The 12,503-nt window shown below is 58.4% G+C and overlaps 1 protein-coding gene across 3 annotated transcripts in view; it reads left to right on the forward strand.

Annotated features, from left to right (window-relative positions):
- Slc29a3 (solute carrier family 29 member 3) overlaps window positions 1-12,503 on the forward strand; it is a 33,857-nt gene that overhangs the window by 11,420 nt on the left and 9,934 nt on the right. For all 3 annotated transcript variants that reach the window (XM_047551882.1, XM_047551881.1, XM_047551883.1), the window contains one exon: window positions 8,363-8,445. In XM_047551882.1, coding sequence (XP_047407838.1) covers window positions 8,363-8,445 — 83 coding nt within the window. The remainder of the gene's footprint in view (window positions 1-8,362; window positions 8,446-12,503) is intronic.

The raw sequence follows: 12,503 nt of genomic DNA on the forward strand, positions 1-12,503 counted from the left end.
CTCCCTATCCCCCCAATGCCATCCTTGGATTTGGGGCTCACCTCCTCCACGCTGGCCTCAACCTTGACCATATCTGCAAAGACCCTGTTTCCAAATCAGGTCACACCCCCAGGTTCTGGGTGGACCCGGATGTGGAGAGCACTGCTCACCCCCAACGGATGAGTGGCAGGCGCCGTCAGGAGTGTGAGGAAGGAGACCAGGGTGGGTTGCAGGACAGCAGAGTCCAAGTGCATTTCTTTGTAACCACAGGGAGGCCGTAGAGTGCCTCCTGGCTGACGGGGAAGGAGCGAGCGGCAGTGGAGGAGCGAGAGGGTGCAGGTGAGGGTGAGTCCGGCCTGTGGTCTCTGGGAGGTCCCCCGAGGCTGGGGAAGGAGCCTTGCAGAAGGGAGAAGTGCCCTCCAAACACACCAACAGGGAAGGTGGGGAAGCTCCTTCCAGAGGCCTCAGGAACTTTGTCATCTGGCAGGGATTCCAGAATGATGGGAGGGCCTCTGAACTCTTAGAGAGCCAAGATTTTTGTTTTTTTTTTAATTTATAATACTAGGTATTGAACCCAGGGGTTTAACCACTGAGCCACATCCCCAGTCCTTTTTACTTTTTTATTTTGAGACGGGGTCTTGCTAAGTTGCTTAGGGCCTACGTCACTGAGGCTGACCTCAAACTTGCAATCCTCCTGTCTCAGCCTCCTAAGCCCCTAGAATGACAAGCATGTGCCATTGCACCCAGCGAGAGCAAGATTTCAGTAACCCCAATGAGGCCAGGCCTGGAGACGCCCTGAGAGACCGAGGGACAGAGGGCTAGTGTTGCTTGCAGATGCGTGCAGATGCCTGATGGGGGCTCCCTGTCCTCAGGGTGGCAGCATTGATTCAGTCTGCACAGCCGTAGTCTTTCCAGGCTTCCCTGTCTGATTCTGTCCCCAGCCTTGTTCTGCCCTCAGGACTCTGGCCTCTCCATGCAGCCTCTCTGGACCTGGGCTTCGTGTGACCCCTGGAGACAGCGCTGCCCGTCCCTGCTGCTCCATGCTCTCAGCCACTGTCCCCTCCTTTCCTGCATGGATGCCCCAAGCACAGGGCCTAGGAGCCCACCAAAAGGACACTCCCACCTCCCCTTAGGGAGCTCACCTTTCGGCCTGCCTGGGATAGATTCTCGCAGGGCCCTGGGCGAGGGCACCTCCCTGCACGTCGCAGGCCACAGAATTCAGCTATCTGAAGGTGGCAACTCTGCAAACTATTCTTGGCTCCAGCCTGCTCGCTGCTGCTAATTTCATGCCCCTGTGATCCAGGTAACGCTCGGCTGCCTTGAGCTGCCACCCCCAGGCTGGAATCGCTTTTTCTCGCTCGCAGGAGCCCAGCTGCCTCTGCCGCCCTGGCTGGTGGTGGGGGCTGCTCAAAGCTGCCTGGCCCTGGTCCGCCACAGCTCGTGACTTAATTTGCTGCACTTATTTCAAAGTGCCCGAGTGGCATTCCGGGAAGCGGATGCTGCACCAGCGCCTGCCAGAGACGAATGGCCACGGGCTCGTTTCGGGGCCTCCCTGCCCAGGAAACCTCTTTACCTGGACTCATCTGAGCCCGGAATCAAATTCTTCCAGAAGAGCCGCTTAGCGTGGAGCCACTCAGCCGGGCAGAGCTCCCCGTGGGAAAGTGGGCGGCACCCCGGACACCTGGCCTGGCTGGGTTCCTGAGTGGCACTTGAAGAGCGTCTCTCCCTGGGCCAGAGCGCAGCAGATGACAGTGACTTCCGTATCACCATTGCGTTTGAACCAGGTGCCCTGTGTCCTGGCCAGCAGGGCATGGCCACGCTCGCCAGCCCTCTGGGAACTGCAGGCAGCCGGCACCCCGGGGCAGGATCTGTCTGCAGCCTGGGTTTGGAGCCCCAGCCCGCCCCTGGGGATTTGGGGGTCTTGCAGAGCTGGGAGAGACGCGGGAAGCCTGCCCAGGGCTGCCCAAACACACTGTCCTCTTGTTTTTTTTTTTTTTTTTTTTCCTGCCAGTGCAGGGAATCAAATCCATGATGTCATGGACACCAGGCATTCGCTCCACCACCGAGTTCCATCGCCAGCCCATGTTGTCCTTTCTAACCTGGTGTCTGCTTAGCTGCTAACTGCGTCCCTCCGTCCCCAGTAGCCCATGGAGGTGGGGCACGGGCTTTTCCCTGGTTGTTGAAATGTTTATCTTTTTAACTCTGCTCAGATCCCTCGGCCGGTGGAAGCGCCCTGGGGAACGGGAGCGGGTTTGGGAGCAGAGAGGGTCACCACCTGCCCTCACTCTTGTCCAGGCAGCAGGGAGAGACCTCGAGCCCGGCACTGCTGGCTGGGGCAGAGGGTGGATGCCGCCCACACCGAGAGCAATGTGACTTGCACTGATGGACCTCGGGTCCCTGGGCTGGTCCCTGTTTGCTGCTGGGGAGGCAGGATGCCCGTGAGGCCCTGGGGCCCATCGGTGACACACTGTGGTCCCAGTGATGGAGTCTGGTCTCCTGCAGCCGAGGAGCAGGCAGCCCAGGAGAGAGTGGCCCTTGTGTTTGTAGAGTGACGCAGCAGGTGTCCTCCTGCAACCTCCCCCCGCCTGCATCAGACATCCCACCCGCCACACGCAGCAGTCACCAGGTGTGTGCCTCTGTGACAGGCACCACTTGCTGACCAGGGGCCAGTCCCACTCTGCGGCTCACTCACAGGCTGTGGGAAGAGCGCCTGGCGGGTTCTGTGCAGGCCTTGAGCAAGCCGCCTTCTGGAATGTTCTGCAGGGCTTTTATGTCCCTACCCAGGCCCCCCACCAGGGGCCCAGGGATGATGTTCCATCTACCAGAAGCTGAGTGGGGGGCCTCTCCCAGCCCCAGGTACTTACAGGGTGGCGATAACCAGGGGAAACCGCCGCGGGCTGGGGATCCCAGCAGGCGATCAGTGGAACTTTCCCCTTGGTTCCTCAGAGCTGGGCCTCGCCCACATTGGGTTTCAGAGTTCGCAGTGATGACTGATGGACCCCTCTTGCCTTAGCGCCCTGGGGAGGGGGACATGGCCTCCTGGAGTCCTGCCTGTCCCCCATTGCGTGTGGACTGGATGGAAACAGACAACACAGGCACCCTGTCTCAGCCCAGCAGGTTCCCTCTGGTGAGAGTAGAGCCCCTGAGGTCAGCTTCCAGGAAGGAGTGCAGTGGGAGTCCCGCGTGGAAGCAGCACCCTCCGTGCCCCGCCAGGCCGCTCCCCTCCTGTTGGGAGGCCTGCACCCCACCTCCTATGTCTGTGAGGCACGCTTCCCCCAATATTCCCAGCTGCCACGCAGGGAGCCCTGGGTGAGCCCCCTGGAGGCTCCTCCTCCTCTCTCCCTCACCTGGTGTCACTATGTCTCAGCTCTGGGTTAGCACCAGACTCCCCGAGAGCAATCAGACATGGCTGCTTCTGTGTTCCCTCCACCCACGGACCCCCAGAGTGCTGCCTCACAGGGCCGTGGCCCCCTTCAGTGAACAAAGGAAGAGATGCCGTTTGGATGGACAGTAGACATGCAGCCATGGCTGGCAACCTAGGCTCCTGCTGGTCCTCAGCAGCTGGGGCTGAGAGACCTGCTGAGGAGGCCTTATCTCAAACTGCCTCTGCCCACCCTCCTTGTGAATCATGGTCTTCCATCATGATTCCTAGGAGGCCCGCCTGACCTGCAAGGTTTGGGTGGCTATGTAACAGTGCTGCTATTGGACAACTCTGAGGGACTCCATTTATGGCACTGTCCATAGGACTGGTGGCCCCAGGGTGGTACAAAGCTTACCCTCCGCAGGGGTCCCAGGGCCCTTGCCCCAGTGATCTTCACAGCCCTCCACTCCTCCAAGGCTGGGGCTCCCCTTTGGGCTCCTGGTGTCCACTAGGTAGAGGTGAAGGTGGCCACCGGTGCCTGGTGGGGTAAATAAAGACCACCTTCTGAGGGAGCTCTCAGGAATGAGGCTGAAGTGGGGGTGGGCTCTGCAGGAATTTTCCAAAGCATTGCATCACATAAATCCCTGCCCGCAGCCCCCAAAGCAGCTGGGCACTCGGGAGTGTTTTGGCGGGGCGGGACTGTCAGCCTCCCTTGATGGTGTGTCTGAACCGGTACTCAGCGGTCTCTCCGTTCCTGGAGAAGGTAATGAGAAGCAAATGAGGTGAACCCAGGAGGTCAGTGCTGCGTCTTCAGAACGGGAACAGCATTGTTGGCTATTACTTAGAAAGGCTTCAGAAGCAGTGCAATCCCGGGGAAGCGAGGCGGCGACAGAGAGAGCAAATGCCAGCCGCGGGACCTGAGTGCACGCCATGGCTTCGCAGCGCAACAGCGGCTGCTCAGGCACATGGACGTCTCCCGAGAAGCCCTGGGGAGCCCCACATTCAGAACAGTCGGTCAGGCAAGCACTTTACCTTCCCTTCCACCTCTGGTCAAAGTCAGTCTCAGGTGCTGACCGCCCCTCTTCCAAGAGTGTTAGCTGGCCCCTTCCACCACCCCTCCACTGCGCAGTGCAGAGGCCCAGGCCGAGCGGGGTGATAGATCTGCATGGCACTTAAACCAAGTCCAGTTTCTTGAAATCAGTGCATGACACTTGCAAAGATCCCCATTTCGGTTGAAGGTTTGGGGAAGGCAGGTGTGCTCAGCAAGCTCAGCCCCTCACTGTATGGGCCACGGGCATTGTCGCGATGACTGCAAGTTGAGGGAAGGATGGTCATCAGCTGTCCTTGTTTTCATAGCCGTGTCAGTTGAAGGAGGAAGGCCCTGCTTTCGAGCCCAGCTCCCGGAAACCCTGTGTGAGAAAATGCCACCAGCTGAGTGTTTCTGGAACGACACACCGACCAGTTCACCATCTCTGCCGGCAGGCCAGGAGTCTGTGGGTCTGTGGCTGAGTCTTCTGATTAAATTCCCTGGAGGCTGCAGTCGGGGTGTCAGCCAGGGCTTCGGTCTCATCTGAAGCCCCTCAGGAGAAGGGCCACTTCCAAACCTGCCCAGATTGTTGGCAGAATTCAGTGCCTTGTGGTTGTGGTCCCGAGAGCTTCAGCTTCCTGCAGGAGACAAGCCTCAGCAACTCAGGGTCACCTGCAGGGCCTTGCCACATGGGGTTCCCCAGCACAGCACCTACCTCCTCAAAGCCAGCGTAGGAGAAAAGGAGGCCAGCAAGAAGCCTGCCGCCTCTTGGTGACACGATCGCAGTGATGTGCACGTGTTCTTCCAAACCTGTCAGCTTGGCTTATGTTCTTGGTTGGAAGTCCACCCTTGGTGAGGGGATCGTACAGGGGTGCGAACACCAGGAGGTAGGGGGCGTGGGGCCACACTGAGTCTGCGCACCGCACCTCATTTTGCTAGAACTCTGCATGCAGACAGAAACAGCAGAGAATTAAGTAAAAACCACCACATCTTTAAGTCAGGATGAAGTGGGGGTGTTTGTTAAGCTTTGTTTTTGGTACCAGGGATTGAACACAGGGGTATTTAACCACTGAGCCACATCCCCAGCCCTTTTTTGTATTTTATTTAGAGATGGGGTCTCACCAAATTGCTTAGGGCCTCATTAAGTTGCTGGAGCTGACTTTGAACTCGTGAATCTCCTGCCCTGGCCTCTTGAGCTACTGGGATTGCAGGCATTTGCCACCGTGCCCGACTGTGTTTTGCTTTGTTTTTGTTTTCTGAATGAAGAAAGTCCATGGGAGGTACTGTGCCAACCATCTCAGCCCCCCATCCATATCAGTCGAACGGGAGCCAGCCATCGAACGGGAGCCAGCCTCAAGTCCTTCCTACCTGCTGGCAGGTTCTTTGTAAAGCAGAGAAATGGGCTCAGTCAATAGAAGGAAATGGAGTCTCATTCAGTTGTCAATATGCTAAGCTTTCCAACATTCAGAGATGCGGTTCTCTGCTTAACTGCCAACAAACCAGAACATTCAGTTACCTGGAAAATCCCCATCTCTAAAACATTTAGGAACCTGAGACTGCCAAAAATAAAAACAGATCCAGCATCCAGCACGAGAGCCTTTCATGGACTTGTCACTGTCAAAGCAGCCACTGTATGAAGGGTGCATCTTCAGGAGCCTGGCCCTGGGCAGTCTGGGTCCCCTCTGCCACCTTCTCTTCCTAGGGGCTGCACCTTGCCACTCCCACCCCAGCACCCGCTGAACCCAGGAAGTTCCAGCCACTGTGTCAGGACGGAATCGACTGACTGCCCCAGACCAGACCAGGCTCTGCTGAGCCCGTCAGGGCAGGAACAATGAGGCGCATCTCAGAGGCCAAAGCCTATTTCTAAGGCTCATGGTTGAAAGACCGCACCAGCAGCGATTATCATTTTAATTGCAAAGCCACCACGACCTCTCATTCAGGGTGCAGATTTCAAAGGCCACAAAGTGCTCTGTGGGCTGAGAAGAGGCCGTGGACAGCGTCTGCCCGAGACGAGGAGGGGCCCATCACCGTGTCTTCTCTCTTGGTCTCCAGGCTGCAATCATACTCGCCCAAAAAGAATGTGACCCTCAGTTTCGAGGTCTGACGGCGGGTGGGCCCTCCTCCTCTGGAACCTTCCCTCCAAGCCGTGCTCATTCCCATTTTCTCACTCCCCCACCCCAGTCCTACCTCCTACCCAGAACTCCTCAGATCTCACCGCTCCTTCCTCTGATTTGGCAAAGGGAAAAAAAAATAGCATGGCCAGGCTACGTGGCGCAGGCCTGTACCCAGCCGCTCACGAAGTTGCTGAGGCGGCTTTGATCTCGAGAGCCTCCTGCCTCAGCAGTGTAGCCAGGCACTAAGCAACTCAGTGGGACCCTGTCTCTCAATAAAATACCGAATAGGGCTGGGGGTGTGGCTCAGTGGTCGAGTGCCCCTGAGTTCAAACCTGGTACCACCCCACCCTCACCCCACCCCACCCCCTGCAAAAAAAAATGACACGGAATTCTGACGGCTTCCTACGGAGTTCGGAGCTCTCCGCGGGTCGTGGGACGCACAGCATCCCCGGAGGGCAGATGGCGCCCTGGGCTCTTTGGTGAGCGCCGTGATGCGCGGGGCTCTCTGGTCTGGCAGACGTACCTTACGTGTTGTTCCTTACACCACCAGCACATGGGCTCTCAAGTTTTCCTCATCTAAGTAAAATTTCTTGAGCCGTCCAGAGTGGAATGCTCACCAGCTTCTTTGTTTAGGGTTAAATCCTTTGTGTTTTCAGGCAGTAGAAGCTTAATACACGTAAGCTTTTATCTCAGCTAAGGACCCGCTCCCACCTGGGATTTGTGGTTTAACCTACTGTGACTGAAGCCAAAGTAGTCTCCCTTTCCAGGGTTGTTTTTGTTTGTTTTTGGTTTTTGCAGTGCTAAGAATGAAACCCAGGGCCTCCAGCATGCTAGGCAAGTGCTCTGCTGCTGAACCAACCCCAGTCCCCTCCAGCGTTTTTTCAATTTATTTTTGGGTACCGGGGATTGAACTCAGAGACGCTTAACCCCCCAACCACATCCTCAGCCCTTTTTTATTTTTTGTTTTGAGACAGGGTCTTGCTAAGTTGCTTGGGGCTTCGCCAAGTTGCTGAGGGTAGCCTCAAACTTGCAATCCTCCTGTCTCGGCCTCCAGAGCCATAAGTGTGCACCACCACACCCAGCTCAGTGTTTTGTTTTTAGAGACAGGGAGGCTAAGGGGTCATGCACACACATAGTAAAGGCCATCCTCCCACGTGGGCAGTTCTTGGAGTATTGACGAACACAGCTGGTTTCCACACGCTTCTTTCATGATGGGTTCCAGTAGGTTCTGAGCAGGACAGTCTGCATCCTTCTGTGGGCTCTTGCAGACTCGTCCATGTCCCAGAGCCGATGCCAGAAAAATGGCCTTTTTCCCTCACCCTGGCCAGTCTAGGAGCCACTTCCCCAAACAGCTTTGACCTTCATTGGCTGCTCTGCCAAGGGAGCGAGTCCAGAGCCAGAGCAGAGTCTCCCGGCGGGCGCAGGGACTGGCGGGTTTGAAAGAGGTCTCATTTGGCTTCCAGAACATGAGGACGAGGTGGAGTCAGAACAAAGCCTGCAGGTCATTCTGCATCGTGGAAATGGCCAGAGAAGGCTCATAGAGCAAAGCCTTTCTTCTTGACCTGCCTCAAGATCTGCCCCCCTGCTGGAGGTCTTCGGGTGGGACCGGTTGAGGGGGCGGGAGTGTGGGCCTCCCTGGGGACAGGGACAGTGTCAGATCCTTCACTATGATGGGCACTTAGCACGGCCAAGTGTTCACGCAGCTGTCGTCCATCAGTGGCTGTTGGTTGAGTGACTGAGTGTCTGAGGTGGAGACGGGGTGGGACGGTATGGACCTGGGTGACCGAGCCAGGCTCCCTTGTGTCTGAGGACAGTGGGAGAAGCCCCCAGAGGGGCCCTGGGCCTGCCGTGGGCCTCACCTCCTCCCTCATGTGCTTCCAGAACTACTTTGAGAGCTACCTTGCCGTCGCCTCCACTGTGCCCTCGCTGCTGTGCCTGGTGGCCAACTTCCTGCTTGTCAACAGGTAGGCCCCCAGGCAGCCCTCCCCACAGCCCTCCCCGCACCCCAGAGGCCAACCGGCAGGGCGGGCAGCTCAGAGGAGCCCACCAGCTGGCCTGGCCGGGGAGCTGGACTTCCACCTTCCAGCTGTACTTGGTGACCTCAGGGAAGCAGCCAGGAGGAGTGTGGGGACAGTGGGTTTCCTTCCTTCTGTCCAGGGCCCTGTGGAAGCTGAACACTGTCGTTTCTGACAGTGTCCCACAACTGCAGGCTGTGCATGGGATGATCACCACCCTGCTCATGAGGAGCTGGCCACACCAGCTGATGTGTCAAGTGCCAACCAGTCATTAGGGCAGGAACAACTCCCCACCCCCCCGTACGGAGGATTGAATCCAGGGGCGCTTAACCACTGAGCCACATCCCCAACCCTTTTCTGTACTTTATATTTAGAAACGGGCTCACTGAATTGCTTAGGGCCTGGCTAAGTTGCTGAGGCTGGCTTTGAACTTGCGATCCTCCTGCCTCAGCCTCCAAGCCGCTGGGATTACAGGTGTGCGCCACCACACCTGGCTGAGAATTTCTGATGTTATGTTGGTGAGGTTTGGGAGAGGCTCCACCTGGGTGCACCATGGAGAAAGGAATTATTTAGTAGAATAGCAAATAATCATGACCCAAAGGCCCCCCAGTGACTCTTGCGTCCATCTTGGATTTGAGTTCACACAGGCAGTCGCCCTGCAACATTGCCTGCGTTTCCCTCAGCTGCTACTCGGTGATGACATTGACTTCCCTGTGGTCCAGAAACCTCAGCTGCTCTCAGGTGCAGCCCACTGGAACCTTCCATCACTGATGACAAATCTGTTTGGCTCGGTGCTGATCAGTTTGTAGTGTCACCCTGGATCTCAGGCTGAACAGGATCCTAAGGCAGATCTGGGCTCAGGGAGCGCACTTGATTGATTAGTGATGTCTGCTCTGGGTAGAGAAGGAGAAGGCAGCACCAGGCCTCCTGAGCGCTTGTCCCGAGCAGAGCAGTCTCTCCAAGCTGCCACACTCTGGGTGTGCCAATGAGCCGTGTTGGATAATATCCCAAAACATAGTGGCTGGGAATAATAGCAGCAGGGAGTTTCTCTCACATTCTGGGGTCACCAAGGCTCCCCGGAGTCTGGCTCAAGGCCCCAGCCCCTTCCTCGTCTGTCCCCTCCTCTCCTCTTTCACTTGTGGGCCTGGGGGCAACAGGATGGCTCCTCCTGTGACGGAAGAGCAAATGCCCAGGAGAACCAGGGCGACGCCCGGGCTTTCCCTACTAGTCCCAGAGGTCGCTGTGCCATGCTGGACGTGCGGAGGCTGTCGGATCGCTCGGTTTCAAGGGCAACCGGGCCCTACTCCTGCTGGGAGGAGTCTCAGGGAACTTGCACCCCTCTGAAAAGCTCCGCCGTGCCTGCGGGTCTCCAGCCCCTGGGCAAACTCTCTGTCCTTAACCTGCCTCACGTCCCCTGTTCCCAGGGCCACTGTCAGTGTCCTCACTGGCTGGAGGATGCAGCCTGCAGAGGTCCCACCCCAGGAGAGGGGAGGAATGGCGTTAGGGCAGAGCCAGGCCCCGGCAGGCAGCACCCAGCCAGAGAGAGGCGGGGAGAGTGAGGAGGAGGGGCTGCGGCCATGGTAGTAGGGAAGGCCCCAGGCGCGACTGCAGGGACAGGGCCTTCTGCCCAGCTGGGAGAGCCTGGCCCACGAGGATGAGAGCCACCACCCACTTCAGGCATGGAGCCACCTTCTGAACCATAACAGGGGTGTTACCCCGTGCGTATCCCTCAGGACACACAGCGCGCGGGGATGGCCGTGGCGTGACCCCTGGGGATCCGCCCTTGCCTGGCCAGGCTCCAGAGGGGGCCAGGGCACTGTGGGAACATGCTCCCAGCCCCGTCTGTTCCCAGCTGGGAGAGGACCCTCTGGGGCTGAGCCGTTTTTTATTTAATGTGCGAGATTGAAATGTCTCCTTCTCTCCTCTCCTGGAGCGCCCTGGCTTTCTCTGACTGGCTCATCCATAATCGCCAAGTGTTTTATTATGTTAAATCTGCAGCATCATAAATACTTATGAGGAGGATTTACATTTTGGAGACTTATGAAGAAACCAGTCCCCTGGGGTCCTGAGCCCTCACTTGCGGTGGGGGGGTGGGGGTAGGGAACTGGACCTGGGGATCCCTCTCCAAGAGTCTTCATGGGGTGTGGCCTGCCCCGGGCTTGTGGGCAGAGCTGTCACCGTCCATGCCCTGTCCCCAGGTAGAACCCTGGGAGGATGGCTGGGCGGATCAGGCCGGTGTGAGGAACGGCCCTGCACCACTGACCTCCCCCTTCAGATTGTGCTTCCAGGCAAATCTTTTCCAGGAACTGGTTGGAATCTCTTGGTATTTATCCCCAACCTCTGTATTCACTTGAATCTCTTCTGATTTAGAATGATCCGTTGTTAGAGACCTGATTATTATCTATTCCAGCCTCTGCTTTTTAGAGAGGAGACAGAGGCCCAGAGAGGTTGAATATTTCCCTGGGATCACACAGCCAGTTGATGGCCAAGCTGGGCAGAGTGTTGCTGGCTTTTATCTCGGGGGTGGGTGGGGCAGCTCCAGGTGCCAGAAGGTGGGCCCCTGTGTGAGAGTGGACCATGAAGGATCAACCTGAGCATCAGGGGACCTGACTTGCTCTTACAGTAGACACAGCCCCGGGGAGCAGCTGCTCCACCTGCTGACCCCCAGGCCCTGTCTTGGCAGAAGCGCCCGTGGACCCTGGGAAGGTGTGTCTTACATGAGGTCTTACTGGGCATCTTGGTGTGAGGTTTCCCAGAAGCAAACCCTGAAACAAGGGCTCAACTCTGCATGGTCAGTTTGGGAGGGGCAGCTAGCAGGAGAGGCCGCCACCAGCCCAGCCCCTCCAAGGGGTCCCAGAGCTTCATGCTGCCAGGAGCCCGTGGAACACACACCAGGGGCGGGAGCCAGGTGTTCCCCCAGCCTCTCCGGGCCTCAAGGCTGAAGCCTGCTCCTAGTGCTACTCACCTGTCACTTCCGGCCTTCCTCCTGCACCAGTGTGGCAAGGGAAGGCTCGTGGGCGGTCACAGCAGCCTCTCTGGGAGCTTGTGGCCGTCCTTCCCCAGCGGGCAGCCCTGATGGGCCTCTTAGTGTCGGTGGGTGCTCTTGGGAACAAACGTCAGAGACCCCCAGAGGGGCTGCACTCATTCTCTAAAGTCCAGGTCAGAGCTGCCTTGACGCGGTTGCGCCGAGGGGACCTCCTCTCACTGTCCCTGGGCTCCGTGAGTCTCTGCAGCCTCGCCCCACACAGCCCCAAGGCGACTCCAGCACCCAGACGGACACTGCACGGAGCTGCCCCCCACCACCTCCACGTCAGTCCTGGGGAGAGCGATGGCCCTGAGCAGGTCACCAGCCATCCCTCTTCCAGTCAGTCCCAGGGGCCAGGAGCTTGGGACACTCTCATCACCTGGGCTGGACCGAGTGCCCATTGTTTGAGGCTGGGACGGTGAAGGTGGCAGGACCAGCCACCTCCCCAGGATGAGCTGGCGTGGAGGAGTGTTCTGGGGGGGGGGGTGCTGGCCAACGAGGACCCCAAGCCCACTCCGTGCCCCTCTGAGGACCAAGTCCTGGGCTGGCCAGGGTAAGGAGGCCCCCTTGGATGGGGCTTGGTGTCCCTCTCCGGCCTTGTCCCTGTGCTCTCCTCTGTCTTGTCTGCAGCCAGATCCGCTGTCGGTTCCGTGAACACGCACCTGCCAACAGTCTTTCCAGACCCTCCCGCCCGGCCCCGGGGCACTGCCCAGTCTCCCCAGCCCTCCGGCATGCGTTGTATGGCCCTCCCGTGCCCCGGGGCCTCCCGCAGGCCCACGCTGCTTGTCCTTGCCCCGCTGCTGCACGGCACTTGGCACTGGTACCCAGGGCGGGCCCCGACCCCTCTGCAGCCTGGGCCTGGCCTCGCTTCCTCAGCCTTCCCTGGGCCCACAGCACCCAGGCCTCACCTGCTCTCCCACCAGGACCGGCGGACGCAATCCACTGGGGCCACCAAAGCACTTGGACACCATCCTTCCTTGCT

Source organism: Sciurus carolinensis, chromosome 5 (assembly GCF_902686445.1).
Source record: "Sciurus carolinensis chromosome 5, mSciCar1.2, whole genome shotgun sequence".
NCBI lineage: Eukaryota > Metazoa > Chordata > Mammalia > Rodentia > Sciuridae > Sciurus > Sciurus carolinensis.